The sequence below is a fragment of the Delphinus delphis genome, chromosome 5 (genome assembly GCF_949987515.2).
Source record: "Delphinus delphis chromosome 5, mDelDel1.2, whole genome shotgun sequence".
NCBI classification, from domain to species: domain Eukaryota; kingdom Metazoa; phylum Chordata; class Mammalia; order Artiodactyla; family Delphinidae; genus Delphinus; species Delphinus delphis.
This window is the reverse complement of record NC_082687.1, coordinates 63,784,092-63,800,015: the sequence shown is the minus strand read 5'-3', so window position 1 is coordinate 63,800,015 and position 15,924 is coordinate 63,784,092. Positions and strand designations below refer to the sequence as shown.

At 42.1% G+C, this 15,924-nt stretch overlaps 1 protein-coding gene and 1 pseudogene across 1 annotated transcript in view; one reads left to right on the top strand and one right to left on the bottom strand.

Annotated features, from left to right (window-relative positions):
- Nucleotides 1–1,874: 1,874 nt before the first annotated feature.
- Nucleotides 1,875–15,924, top strand: part of SPMAP2L (sperm microtubule associated protein 2 like) — a 58,214-nt gene continuing 44,164 nt past the window's right edge. The window contains exon 1 of the mRNA XM_060011739.1: nucleotides 1,875–2,295. Coding sequence (XP_059867722.1) covers nucleotides 1,875–2,295 — 421 coding nt within the window. The remainder of the gene's footprint in view (nucleotides 2,296–15,924) is intronic.
- Nucleotides 11,697–12,170, bottom strand: LOC132425442 (small ribosomal subunit protein uS17-like; annotated as a pseudogene).

Here is a 15,924-nt window from a genome sequence, read left to right as displayed (position 1 = left end):
CTTTGAAGGTCAGTGGTCTAAATGCACCAATTAAAAGACAGAAATTTCAGAGTGTATTAAAAAATAAAAGATCCATAAACTCACTTCTTGCTTACAAGAAACTCACTTTGAATATAAAGAGACATATAGATTAAAATTATGTGAATGAAGAAAGATATAACACTAATCAAAAGAAAGCAGGAGTAGCTATATTAATTTCAGACACAGAAGATTTGAGAATAATGAAAGTTATCAAAGATAAAGAGGGGAATTATACCTAAAGCACAAGCAACAAAATAAAAGATAAGTGAGACTACATCAAACTAAAAAGCTTCTACACAGCAAAAGAAACCATCAACAAAATGAGAAAACAACCAATGGAATGGGACAAGTATTTGCAGACTGTATATCTGATACGGGGTTAATATTTAAAATATGTAAAGAACACATACAACTCAATAGCAGAAAAAATAAAATAAGAAACGGAAAAGGACCTGATAGACATTTTTCCTGAATAAGATCTATAAATGGCCAACATGTACATGAAAAGATACTCAACATCACTCCTCATTAGGGAAATGCCAGTTAAACAATGAAGTATCCCCCCAAGCCTATTAGAATGGCCATCATCAAAAAGACGAGATAACAAATGCCAGCTTGGATGTAGAGAAAAGGGAATCTTTGGTACTCTTGGTGGGATTGTAAATTGGTACAGCCACTGTGGAAAACAGTATGGAGGGTCCTCAAAAAATTAAAAATAGAACTACCGTACAATCCAGCAATTCCACTTCTGAGAATATATCCAAAGGAAATGAAAACACTAACTCAAAAAGGTATCTGCACCACCATGTTCCTAGCAGCATTATTTTCAGTAGCAAAGACATAGAAACAACCTAAGTGTCCATGGATGGGCGAATGGATAAAAGAATTTGTAGTGTATATATATGTATATACATGCATACAAACGTGCATACAATGGAATATTATTCAGCCATTAAAAAACAAGGAAATCCTATCATTTGCAACAACATGGGTGGACCTTGAAGGCATTATGCTAAGCAAAACAAGACAGAGAAAGACAAATACTATATGATCTCACTGATGTGTGGAATTTAAACAAACACCAAACCCAGAAAAAGGAATCAGGTTTGTGGTTATATGGATTGGGGGGAGGGGGTCGGTTAGAGGAAGGTGGTCAAAAGATACAAACTTCCAGTTATAAGATAAATAAGCACCAGGGATGGAACCTACAACATGATGACTCTAGTTAACACTGCTGTATGCATTATAGGAAAGTTGTTAAGAGAGTAGATCCTAAGAATTTTCATCACAAGGAGAAAAAAAATTTTTTTTTATTGTATCAATATGAGAGGATGGATGTTAACCAAACTTATCATGGTAATCATTTCACAATACATGTAAATCACACCATCATGCTGTACACCTTAAACTTATACAGGGATGTATGTCCGTTATTTCTCAATAAAACTGGAAAAATAATTTTCCAAAAGAGGGGAATTACATAATAAAGAGGTCAACTCTGCAAGAAGATGTAATGATCCTACATGCAAGTGTATGCGCTTAGAAACAGACTTAAAGTAAGGGAAGCAAAAACAGCTGATCAGGGAGCCTGCCCCTTTTCTCTTTTTCACCTGCCTCCTCTCTAAGGGGCGGGGCCCCAGGTGGGCCCCCGCAACTTGGCGTGTCGTCTTGGCAACGGGAGAACGTGCAGGGAGGGGCCCAGAGGCGGGGCTTGTTAAGCGCTGCCGCGTCGCGTCTGAGTTGGGCGCGCTGGGGCGGGGCGCGCGGAGTGCGGGCCGTCAGCCCATCCTCTCCCGTCTTATAGAAGGCGAGCAGCCTCCGGTCGTCGCCCAGCGGGAGCTTCTGGGCCGCCAATGGAGAGCCAGGAGTTTTCGGGTTCTTCTGGGCTGTCCGATGGGCACGACATGGCAGAAATATCCACTCGCCCAGAAGCCCTCCAGAAGCCCATTGTAGTCAGGATGTTTGACGTGCTCAACCAGCCTGGGGAGTCCAAGGAGCCGGGGTTAGCCGAGGAGGCCGGCGAGCAAGACCAGCCAGGCGAGTCAGAGGCGTGTGCAGAGTCCCACCAGATCCCCAAGCCCCACAAGCCCTATGAGCTCTACCAACCCTGTGAGCCCCACAGGCCCCCCAAACCCCATGCACCTTACAAGCCTCATCCACCCCGCGAGCCCCACAAGCCCCACGAAGTCGAGTTGCTTCCCAGAGCTGGCGTGATGATCTCCCCGTCTCTGCTGACCAGATCCCCGCCACGGCTTCTGCCATCTTCCCTGAGAGGTAGGTGTTGGGGGTCCCTCTGGAGGTTCTAATGGGAAGGTTTGCCTGCAAGGAACCTTTTATTTTTTTAATATAAATTTATTTATTTATTTATTTTTGGCTGCACTGGGTCTTCGCTGCTGCGCGAGCTTTCTCTAGTTGCGGCGAGCGGGGCTGCTCTTCATTGCTGTGCGCGGGCTTCTCACTGTGGTGGCTTCTCTTGTTGTGGAGCACCGGCTCTAAGCACGAGGGCTCAGTAGTTGTGTCACGCGGGGTCTAGAGTGCAGACTCAGTAGTTGTGACTCACGGGCTTAGTAGCTCCACGGCACGTGGGATCTTCCCTGACCAGGGCTTGAACCCGTGGTCCCTGCATTGGCAGGTGGATTCTTAACCACTGTGCCACCAAGGAAGTCCCCCCCCCCCATTTTGTTTTAAAGGAGGATAACACTTGTGTCATTTACCTGCTGTTTTGCAATGCCCTGTCTTTGGACCTCAAGAAGCTCTGATGGGAAATTGAGACTGGTGATGAAACAATCTCTTCACTCTGCTCTCTCTCCACCTGGGGACTTGCTAGCTGTCCTTGATTAGTCACTGTCACTAGCTGTCCTCGATTAATCACTGTCACTTCTTTTTGAAGCCCTTCTTAAGGCTTCTCTACAGTTAGTCATTGCAGTCCTCTGGGTTGCCACTTTGAACATCTCTATTATAGCACTTAAGATTTTGGGTTATGTCACTATCTTTTTCCTCAGCTAAGGGGAGGGATCCTTGAAGGGAGGATAGTTTTCTCAGTGTTTAGCACATGGTGGTGCTCAATAAATGCTATTACATTGTTAAAGATGTAGTAACAAAACACTCATTGAACAAAAATTCAAACAGTATGTTTACTAAGTGCTTGCTGTATGTTCAGTCATCACCAAGTTCACAAGCTAACAGGGCTGATGGGACTTGGGTATAAACATCCAGCTCACTTATGGCCTCTCATTGATGACTCCACCCAGAACAATTCCTTGTCCACACTGGGCTTCCAGTTCCTTGGCTGACCCCGTTTCATCTCATTTTCTCCTTGACTTGTCTTTATCAGCCTTGATTCTATGGTCTGTCATGTCAGTTGCTTACTTACAACATCTTCACCTCCCCATTGGCTCTTTGGCTGTTCACCGTACTTCTCCTGGGAGAACCTCAACCCTGGTTAAGCCCACCCATCCACCCTCTGCCTACACCTGAGCATCTGACTCTTCCTGTACAAAATCACACAATCATACTGACTGCTTTTATTTCAATTTCATAACCACAGATCTCAGCTGGTCACTTGGCACTGCCTGGCAAGCCCACTTTGTTCACCTAATAAATTAGTTCTCCTAATCTGTGAGATGACTAAATGCCTTCTTTACTCTACTCCAGCCTTCACACCTTTGACCCCAAACAGCTGAAGACTTTGCCTCACACTTGAGAAAATAGAAGCGATGTCATGAACTCCCTTATTTTCTTACCATGAATCTATTGCCTTACTCTAACCTGCACCCATGGATTCTGCCTTTTCTCATATTTCAGGGAAGAACTGTGCCTCTTTTTATGAGTGGCAAAAGCCTCCACTTGTGCTTTGGATTCCACTCTTGTCTCCTGAAGACCTTTGTTCCTGCAGTTATCCCCTCTCTCTCCTAACAGCATCAGTCTCTCTCTTTCTAATGAATCAGACCCATGAGCATACACATGTACTCTAGAATCTTCTATCTTTTTTTTTTTAACATCTTTACTAGGGTATAATTGCTTTACAATGGTGTGTTAGTTTCTGCTTTATAACAAAGTGAATCGGTTATACATGTACATATATCCCCATAACTCTTCCCTCTTGCGTCTCCCTCCCTCCCACCCTCCCTATCCCACCCCTCTAGGTGGTCACAAAGCACCGAGCTGATCTCCCTGTGCTATGCAGCTGCTTCCCACTAGCTATCTACCTTACATTTGGTAGTGTATATATGTCCATGGCACTCTCTCGCTTTGTCCCAGCTTACTCTTCCCCCTCCCCATATCCTCAAGTCCATTCTCTAGTAGGTCTGCGTCTTTATTCCTATCTTGCCCCTAGGTTCTTCATGACCATTTTGTTGTTGTTGTTTTTTAGATTCCATATATATGTGTTAGCATACAGTATTTATTTTTCTTTTTCTGACTCACTTCACTCTGTATGACAGACTGTAGGTCCATCCACCTCACTACAAATAACTCAATTTTGTTTCTTTTTATGGCTGAGTAATATTCCATTGTATATATATGTGCCACATCTTCTTTATCCATTCATCTGTCGATGGACACTTAGGTTGCTTCCATGTCCTGGCTATTGAAAATAGAGCTGCAATGAACATTGTGGTACATGACTCTTTTTGGACTATGGTTTTCTCAGGGTATATGCCCAGTAGTGGGATAGCTGGGTCGTATGGTAGTTCTAGTTTTAGTTTTTTAAGGAACCTCCATACTGTTCTCCATAGTGGCTGTATCAATTTACATTCCCACCAACAGTGCAAGAGCGTTCCCTTTTCTCCACACCCTCTCCAGCATGTATTGTTTGTAGATTTTTAAATTTTTTTTTATTTTATTATTTTTTTTTTATTATTTTTTGCTGTATGCGGGCCTCTCACTGATGTGGCCCCTCCCGCTGCGGAGCACAGGCTCCGGATGCACAGGCCCAGCGGCCATGGCTCACGGGCCCATCCACTCTGCGGCATGTGGGATCCTCCCGGACCCAGGCATGAACCCGCGTCCCCTGCATTGGCAGGCGGACTCCCAACCACTGTGCCACCAGGGAAGCCCTTGTTTGTAGATTTTTTGATGATGGCCATTCTGACTGGTGTGAGATGATATCTCATTGTAGTTTTGATTTGCATTTCTCTAATGATTAATGATGTTGAGCAGAATCTTCTATCTTGAAATAACCCTTAACCCCATGTCTTCTTCAGACCCTTCCTTCTCGCACCATCAGCCCCATTTTTCTGCAAGTCACTACAGAGCTTGTCAAAAGAGTTATCTGTACTCACTGACTCCTTTTTCCTGCTTACCATTCTCTTCTCTACCCACCTAGTTAGGCGTCTTTCTCTTCCACTCCACTGAAACTGCTCTAGTTTACTGTCTTTCTCCCACCGCCAACCCTTTTGTCTCCTTTTTGTGTGGATATTTCAGTATAGGTGATCCATTTGCCTTCTTAGTTCTTTGACCTCTTCACTTTGAATGATGGGATCCTTCACTGCATCTTAGACACCCACTGCATTAGCCTTTGATAATGTCAATTGCTGTAGCACTTCCAAAATGTCTGTTTCAAGCACTCTAATCTCTAAGCACATCTATCTTTCCAGCTCACTTACTCCTCCTTGTACCCTCTCAATTCTTCAGCTTCAAAGGGACCTCTAATCCACTGATGCTATCAACTGTTCATTATATACCACTTACTACCTTATGTCCTTCTGTCTCTCCTTACCTTAGTCCATAGTCTACCAATGGAATCACTTCCTTGCAAGTATTAGCTCCCTTGTCTCTCCCTCTCGTCATTCTTGCTTAGTTAAATCCAATTCTTGCCTGCACTTGAAAAGATGCAAAAAAAAAAAAAAAAAAAGATGACAAGGGAAAACAACTGTGTTGACTGATCTTTAAATCCATGACCTTGAACTTCAAGTGTGCTTTCATTGCTCTCAGTGATTGTGTGGCAGTCATACTACATTTCCCTAATCAATTCATTTGCTAACATGGAACCTACCAAACTACCAGGATCTATACATATATACTCTACCTTTTGTCCTGTTAATAATAGACAAGCTGTCTTTGTTCTTACCAGAGGCCATTCTCTCAACCTGTATGTTGAATCCTATTCCACCTAATTTTAAGCTCTTTGCCCCTAAAATTAGCCCCTCTCTTTCCCACATCATTTTATTTCCCTCTCCACTGGATCATTCCCATGAGCACATGAACATGCAGCAATAACTCCTATCTTGAAGAAACCAAACCTTCCCTTAACCCCATGTACCCCTCCAGATACCACTCCTATACTCTGCTCCTTTTTAGAGGAAAATTCCTCAAAATAGTTTATGAGTTATTGTCTCCATCCTCTCTTCCCATTCTCTTGAGAACCGACTTAAGCTTTTATCCCCTCTACTTAGCTGAAGTTGCTCTTGTTGAGATCACAATGACCTCTACCTTGCCAAATTCAATGGCTAATTCTTCATCCTCATCTTACTTGTTTGACACATTCACTCCCTGTTTCTTGGAAGTCTTTCTCTACTTGACTTCTGGGATACCACTTCATTGTCATCCTACCTCATTGAATGCTCCTGACTCAGTTTCCTTTGCTAGATCATCTTTGTTTTCCCAGCCTCTAGGTTGAAGTGGGCGATGGCTCAGTTCTCTCAGATTCTTTAGAACTTTCCTTGCTCCCTGGATGATGTCATCAGTTCTGTGGCTTTAACTGCATGCTGATGACTTCCCAAATTATCTCCAGCCTCCGTTTCTTTCTTGAGCTCCAAAGGTTTGTAACCAATTGTCTCTTTAACAGCCCTACTCGAATATCTAGTAGAAATGTAAAATTTAACGTATCCATAACTGAACTCTTACTTCTGCCCCCAAACTTGCTCTTCCTCCACTGTTCCCCATTTTAGCAAATGGCACCACAATTCATTCATCCAGGTGCTCAGGTCAAAAACCTTGGAGTCATTCTTGACACCCGTTTTTCCCTTACACTTTGTCTCCAAGCCATTAGCAAACCCTAATTTTGAAATATGTCATGACAATGACCATTCTTTTATTTTTTTTTTGCGGTACGCGGGGCCTCTCACTGTTGTGGGCTCTCCCGTTGCGGAGCACAGGCTCCGGACGTGCAGGCTCAGCGGCCATGGCTCACGGGCCCAGCCGCTCTGCAGCATGTGGGATCTTCCCGGACCGAGGCACGAACCCCCGTCCCCTGCATTGACAGGCGGATTCCCAACCTCTGCGCCACCAGGGAAGCCCGACAATGACCATTCTTAACATCCAAGCATTCATCACCTTTGTAAGCCACTATCATCTCTTGCTTGGTCTGCTTCAGTAGCTTCCACTCTTGCGACATTCATGCCTTCCCCACATCATTTCCACCAGTTCATGGTTCATGTGGCAGTCACAGGGATCCCTTAGAACATAAATTACGCACAACTCTCCTGCTCTCACCTCTCCAGAGGGGGTTCTCATCTTGCAGAGTTTGTAGTCTAAAGTCCTAAGTAAGCCTACAAGGCCCACATGATCTGACCGGCCTCTCCAGCCTCGTGTCCCACCACTCTCCCCACTGCCTCTGCTCTCCAGCCACGTGGGCCTCCTTGCTCCCACCTCGATCATTCCACTTGCTTTTTCCTCTGCCAGGACACTCTTCCCTCAAGTATTTGTCACCTCCTTATAAAGGTGTACCGGATCACTCTGCCAAAAATACACTCTTTGGTCTGCTCATGTTTTTAAAGTCCCACACTTTTGTATTCAACTGCCTACTGGACATCTTCATTTGGATGTATCATAGGCACCTCAAATATAATATGCTTTGAGACAGAAGTCTTGACTTTCCTCCCAATCTTGTTCCTCCTTTGGTCTTCCAACTGAAGACTGAAGATTTCCCCCCCGCCAAAATCTATTTCTCCCTGATTCCTTTTTCTTCACCCTCAAATCCAATGCATCCAATGTAAGTTCTCTTTGTTTTCTTTCCAGACCATTTCCTGAATTCATTCATTTCCTCTGCTACTTGCGGTCATTTACGGTCATCATCCCACTCATCCTGCTTACAGTCATTTCTCACCTGGATTTCTACGTTCTCCTCCTGAGTAGTCTCCCTGCTTCTGCTCTTGTTCCCTTTCAGGTCTTTACTACCTTAGCCAGAGGGGATATTTTAAAAACCAAATTGGATCACATCTTTCCCTTACTATATTATCCTTCCTGTGGTGTCCCATTGCTCTTAGGATAAACCCAAACCTTTCGTAGGGGTCTCTAGAGCTCCACGGGCTCTCTGACCTCACTCCCTACCACTCTCCCTACTGCTCACTCTGCCCCAGTCACACTGGCTTCTTTTCTCTTCCCCTAAAAGGCCAATCCCATACTTGGTCCTGCTTCAGAATCTGCATGGGTGGTTTTCTCTCCCTAGATGTTTATTGTTTTCCTAGGATCATCTCGTGGTTAATTCCTGTTCAGATCTCAGCCCATGTTTTTAAAGGGTGGGAAAGCCTACCTTTTAGAGGGCCTTGCCTGTCTGTGCTGCCCCACAATAGCCCCCCTGAAGTCCCGGTATAGAAAGTTTTCAGACTTTGCTTTAGAAAGGACTACTTTAAAGCTTCTATCTTCTGAATTTATCTTCTATCTTCTGAATTTATCTTCTAGATTTTGTTAAAAATTCCAGTAAGTCTTTATGTTAATTCAATAAGCAGCGAGTATATTTATATATTATTTACATAAAATAATGTAAACATTAGGCCATATGTAGTCAGCATGTCACCATGCCCCTCTCACTCAAACATTCCTTCATATGAAAGACGTTTACTGAGAATATACTAAGGCACTCTTCTGTGTCCTGTGAGGGTGTTGAGATGACTGAGACATGGCAGTTTTGGTTGTGTGCACATTTAAAAAATGTATATTGTAGAGTAAGTTCCATCATTCTAACACCTTACTAATGTGTCGTCACTAATCATCACTGTCACTGTTAAACTTTATTGAGCACTTACTATGTTCAGGGCATAGGCACTGAGCTGTAGATGAATAAGACGTGGATCCCATCCTTGGACTGTCAGTGTGGTTGGGGAGGCCAAACACATCCTCAACACATCCCTGGCATAGAAAGTAAAGTGGACTGGAGTATCCTATAGGACCGTCACTCCATTTTTCTGAGTTAAATGGCAGTACTGACCTCTTTTATGGCTTCTGTATTGAATCATAATTAGAAATGTCTCTTTCTACTTCTAGGTGATGAAAGAATTCACCATGGGTTTTCTTTTCTTAAACATTGAAATCTTTGATCCACTTAGAATTTATCCTGGTGTATGGTGTGAGTTATAAACCCAGCTTTCTTAGTGCCTACTCAGTTGCCAGTGCTATCTTGACACAGATGAAATCAGGTGAAAATGAACATGAAACATATATTTGAAACAAGAGAAAAAGCTCACAAAAATGCAGACCGAGGGGGTGTGAGAGGAGACACAGCTTAGTAGTTAGCTTGGTGATGTGATATTTTTGAGCTCTAGTTTGCATGGAGGTCCCAGTTTTTGTTGTTGTTGAACCAGACGGAAGGGCTTGCCCTCTTCCTGCCTCTGCCTTCTCACCCTCAAGCAAAACCCTTTCCCACATTCTCCTATCTCTTGCCCAAATGACCCTGAGCTAAGGCAGTGGGGAGCTGTGCCTAGGAGAGGATTGAGGAAGAATGAATAGTAGTAATGATTATATAGCTTAATCTGTCATGTCAGAGAACATCCCAATGTCTGTTTACATGGTCATACCCAGCATAGACCTGGACTGCTTTAAGACCGGTCTTCAAAACCATAGTGTACCTAAAAACAAGCACAAATTTTACTTCAGAAAGCTTTGAGAAATAACCTAGGTCTTAGCGAAGTACCTTCAAGGGAATTCTACCATCTAACACAGAGCAAATCCTGCTGGAATGTTCTTGAGGCACATCTCTTCCCAAGTCCCAGTCACCATGGCAGCTGTTCCCCACAAATACCTTTCCTCTTTCTCTCAAGCTGCAGCTTGTCTCTCTCTTGCCCGCCTGTGCCCCCTAGTTCTGTCCTGAGAGGTGTTCCCTGCCTTTCCTTTATAGGTCAGTGGTATCCCGTTCGTACCTGAGGCTGAGCAGCTCACACACGGGCTCCTTAAGGAGGCAGGGTAGAGGGCAAGTGGAGAGTAGTTATACTTTGACATTTCATCCTTATCGTGTTACAAAACGCTTTACTTCTACACGCAGCGGGAATCCCCGTGTAGGAGTGCCTCAGTCCCCATCAGGGAACAACGGCTTTTTAATCATGCTTCCTCCCAGCAGATGGCAGCCTTCCCCAGCAGATGGCTTGGAGCACAAGCCAGATCATCCCACTGTTGGCTCCAGTGGCAACAGGAGCAGTGTGGTTTGTTTGCTGCGGAATAAAATACAAACATCTAAAGGGCATAACACAGCCATAACGTTCTGATTATCTCTTAAAGGGAGATGCTATTCATCATTCTGCTCAGAATCCTTTAGAGGCTCCTTCCTGTTGGCCTTATAGTAAGAGCCAGACTCTTCCAGGGCTCATTGTGATCTGGCCTCTCCACAAATCCTGCTCTCCTCTTCCTTGCTCCTTTCCCTCCAGCCACCCTGACTGCTGTCTTGCTGCGCCTTTCTCCTAATTTCACCTCAGGGCCTTCACACTTGCTGTTTCTTGGTCTGAAATGCTCTTCCTCTCTCATTTCCCTTTCTCCCCTCTCCTATATCTGGCCCTTTCTTGTCTTTCATTTCCACAGGTAGAGTGTCACTTCCTCCGAAGACGCCTCCCTATCTCCCTAAGCTAGGTGCCCCCTTCCTTCCACGCAGTGAACGTCATGCTAGTTTATCTTCTTCCGGTGCTCACCACCGTCTGAAATTGTTCACCTGCTTATTGTCTGTCTGTCCACCTGAAAGGCGAGCTGCTTGAGGGGAGGACAGGGACTTTATCTTGACCCTTCTCTAGTCCAAAGCTTAGAACGTGGAGATGAATTCCGCCTAAAAGTCATTCATATGGACGTGGTCTAGATTCACCCAGTCCTCGTTATTCAGCTCACAGCAACTTAGGTCCATTGAGTGTCCTACGTATTCAACACCATCTCATTTCATCTTTAAAACAACCCTTTGGTGTAAGTGCTATTTGTGTCCCCACTTTGCAGATGAGGAAACTGAGGCAGAGAGGAGGTAAGTGACTTGCCAAAGGCCACACACACAGTAACAGAACAGAGATTGGGCCCAGGCAGGCAATCCCACACCCTGCTCCACTTCACCACCACACTTCTACCTGTGCTAGGTGCTATGGGTGACAAGGGAAGTAGATAGGAAGATAGTGAGGGGAAGGAGCTCAGCACAGTGCTTGGCACATTGTAAGTGCTCAATAGATATTATAGTGTTTTGTAAATAGTGGGCCTGTCTATTCTATCTATTCAACTGTGTATGTTATGTGCTGTGAGGACTACAAAATAAAGCAGTCTTTCCTCACATGTTTACAAGCTTAGGGAAATACTATAGACATAAACATAACAAAATATGTAATTAGAGCCCAGATGAGTGATGTGGGCTTCAGTCCAACCATAACCAGACACTCTACCTCTACATACAATTATCTCCCATTCTTGTACCACACTGCAAAGTTTTGTTTTGTTTTGTTTTTTTTGACTGGGAAAATAATTTTATTTTGTTTGGCACAGTGGGCAGGGGTCCAGTCTTAGAACTTCTGGAATTGCATCTTGGTGCCAGCAGCCTTGGAGACCTTCACATTGAAGCATACCGTCTTGCTCAGGGGCCATCCCTCACCCACTGTGTAAATGTCGCCGATCTGGATGTCCCTGAAGCAGGGGGAAAGGTGCACGGACATGTTCTTGTGGTGCTTCTCGAAGTGGTTGTACTTTCGGATGTAGTGGAGGTAGTCTCGGCAGATGACAGTGGTCCTCTGCATCTTCAACTTGGTCACCAAGCCAGACAGGATCCTCCCTCAGATGGAGAAATTACCAGTAAAAGGGCATTTCTTGTCAATGCAAGTGCCCTCAGTGGCCTCCTTCGGTGTCTTGAAGCCCAGACTGATGTTCTTGTTGTATTGCGGGAGCTTCTCCTTGACAGTTTCTCCAAGCAGGACCCTCTTCTTATTTTGAAAGATGGTCAGTTGCTTTCTGTAGACACGCTCAGTCTGAATGTCCGCCATCTTCCAAGCTGCCTGAAAAAAGGTTCTGCAAAGTATTTTTGTCCTCAATTTACAGATGAGGAATCTGAGACTCAGCATTTGTCTGTGGGCATGTAGTGGTGGGACCAGCATTCAAAGCCCTGTTAGTTTGATCCAAAGCCTGTGAAATACTGCAGTGGCTATACAGGAGAAAAGAATGGAGAATGGAGAAAAGAAGCACTGCTGTTACTCTCTAGGAAAAAGGAGCTGGGAAATATTTTAGGAACAGGGAGTGATACTGGAGTTGTACTCAGGAAGATCTGCCCCAAGGATGGATTGGATGTTTGAAATCCTGCCCCTGCCCCCAAAGAAATGTGAATGCTTGAACACTGCCGTGCCTGAGTCACGGCTCCACCCACATACTGGGGATTTCAATTTGAGCACATAGTAGAAGAGGGAGCTTGGTGCCACTGGAAAGGGCACTAAACTAGGAGGTTAGTTCTGGTTTTGTCATAGCTGCATGTCTGTTTCCTTCCTAGTGAAATGAGAATTCTAGTGCTGAGAATCTGGATTTTAATACAGCTGCTTAATTTGATACAGCAAGATGTTGCCAAAATGAGATTACTATATATTCTTGATTATAAGGAAATTTGGAAAAACTCTAGCCAATTTGAATAGATAAACTTTTAGGAAGAAAGATAGTTAGACAAATGTTTATTTAGAAAGGTGTTAATTTATATTAACACCTATAAAATTAAAATAACATTAAAATCAATGATATAATTTAGAAATAGTTCTTATTTCTAACGTTACATTTCATGGAGAAGCAGTTTTATTCAACTTTTTCACTTGCATGCTTGACATCCCTAGAGTTACCTTTTGAGTAATTTAACATTTTTTCCAGGAAAATCATTTTTATTTCTTAAGTTATTTGAGATAGAAAATTTAAGAGTTTTATTATAGAAATTTTCAAACACACCCAAAATAGAGAATGTTATAGTGTACCCCCGTATACCCATCACTTAGTTTTAATAATTATTAACATTTTGCTAATCTCATTTCATCTAGGTATTCTCTTACCAACCCTCCCTACCACACACACACACACACACACACACACACACACACACACACACACACACACACATTTTGGGGCTTCCTGTAGGACAAGTTTTTTTGTTTGGTTGTTTTTTTAATTTATTTATTTTTCATACAGCAGGTTCTTATTAGTTATCTATTTTACACATATTAGTGTATATATGTCAGTCCCAGTCTCCCAATTCATTCCCCCCACCCCCTGCTCTCCCCGCTTGGTGTCCATGCGTTTGTTCTCTACATCTCTGTCTCTATTTCTGCCTTGCAAACCAGTTCACCTGTACCATTTTTCTAGCTTCCACATATATGCATTAATATACGATATTTGTTTTTCTGACTTACTTCACTCTGTATGACAGTCTCTAGGTCCATCCACGTCTCTACAAATGACCCAATTTTGTTTCTTTTTATGGCTGAGTATTTTTTTTTCTTGAAGGATAAATTTATCAATTTATTGAGCAAATACTTATTGTACCAGGCATTGTACTTAACAGCACCGTTCCAGAGCTGCCTTGTTAGTCTGATTCTGCCTTTGCTGGGGAACCTGTCATCTGCTTGTGCAACATCACTCATGGGCCTCATCAGACAAGTTGTTTTAAAGAAAATACTAGACACCATTTCATTTTGCCCATAAGTATTTTATATGTCTTTCTCATTGCTAAGGACTTTAAAAAACCCATAAATTATCATGCCATTATTTACACTTAAAATTTACAATTATTCTTTAATACCGTCTAATACCCGCTAAATATTTAATCTTCCTTAATTGTCCCAAAAGTGTATTTTTACAGTTGGTTAGTTTGAATTAGCCCTCACACAAGGGCCACACATCGTCTCTTCTCTGTTACTCTTTTTTTTTTTTTTTTTTTGGCCGCACTGAGCAGCATGTGGGATCTTAGTTCCCAGACCATGGATGGAACCTGCACCCCCTGCAGTGGAAGCACAGAGTCTTAACCACTGGACCACCAGGGAAGTCCCTCTGTTACTCTTTAACACCTACCCTAATCCTCTCTCCCTTTTTCAAACACATTTGTTAGAAACTTTGGGTAAAATATACCATATTCTGAATTTAATTTGTTCTTTGTGACGTCTTTAACTTGCTCTTCTAGCTCCCCTTTTTTTTGCAAAGCCTATAGATTAAGAGGCTTGCTTAGACTGAAAATAGTTTCAAGCAAGAATTTTTCATAGGTGGTGCCACGCTTGGGGGCATACGGTGTCAGACTCTGACGTTTGTGGTGGTTCTAAGATTGATGAGTGAGTTCAGATGAGGTTGGCTCAACCCCTCCATGGGAAAGTTCCGCATCCACCTTTCACCAGGTGGTTTCAGCAGCCAGTTTCGTTCTTTGCCTAGATTCCATTATATCATTAGGGATAAGATAGGCACCTTTTGAACCTGTGTTTTATGCTGTCACTAGAAATTATGTAACAAGCCATCAGAACCCATTCATGTAATGTAACAGAACTTAAAGAAAAATTCATTCTGTAGCTGTACTTTTATCTGCACAATACAACTACCTCATTCTTTGTGTTTCTATTTTGCTTTTTAAAATGATGTTTAATTATTTAGAGCAACATCCAATGCTTAGGATTACAAAAGCATATCCCCAAGAATAATTATTAAATCTGTTTTAAATTTCTTTACTTCGTCCCTCTTTTTAAATACTGATTTAAATTTAAATTGTAGGGAGAGCTCTATAATTATTTTAGCATTAATTGAAGTTGTTTCAGGCTGATATGTTTTCATTTCTCATTTCTTTGTTGGGAAAATAAAGTAATTGAGAAAGTGTCTCATAAGATGAGATTTATAAGAACTTGCATGCAAGGTAACCTTGTTTCTGAGGAATAATTTTTGGGAACAAAATCTTTCCTTATACTCAGTTATTTATGGTGCTCTACTGAAAACTTCTTATTTTTTAAAATTTATCATGGTTTCATGAAACGCATATATCAAGAGTAAAGTTTAAAGAAGGAAGAAAACTAAGAAAATAGGATTCTCTTCACCTTTTCATTCTCAAGTCCTATAATTTATTTTGTGTGTGTTATAACACCGTTGAGACCTCAGAAGAGAAGTTTCTTTCAGATTTCAAGATTAGGAAAAGTTGATGTTTTTTGCTTTCAATGGTAGAATTAGAATGTTCAGATATAACTGTACAAGGCTTTAATTATACATTCTTCCTTTTGTTTCATTTTATTTTCCTTTCTCTTCTCCCTCCACTATTTTTCTATCTCTCCTTGAATTTTTCATCTTAAAACAGATAATATCCTATTGTAGTGTATGCGTTTATGTAAGCAATCTAAACTTCATTTAGAAATGAGGGGAGGGTATAAATACATAAGGAAACCAATGAAAATACATGTGAGTACATGATCACAATTAGGTTCTCATTTCATTAATTTTCATAGGTGGAATCTTTAATAGTAAATTATTGGGTTGGCCAAAAAGTTCGTTCAGGTTTTTCTGTAAGGTGTTGGAGAAAAACCCAAATGAACTTTTTGGTCAACCCAATACTTAAACTTTACAATTACTGAAACTTAACAGTTACTTAAACTTTTTTTTATTTACAGAAATTTAAGCATTTAAAATTAATTAATCTTAATTTTTAAATTTTTAGGATTATAGCTATGATTTATTGTGTATTTACTATGTTTTGGGCACTATGCAGAGTGCTTTACATGTATTATCTTATTTAACTTTCAGACA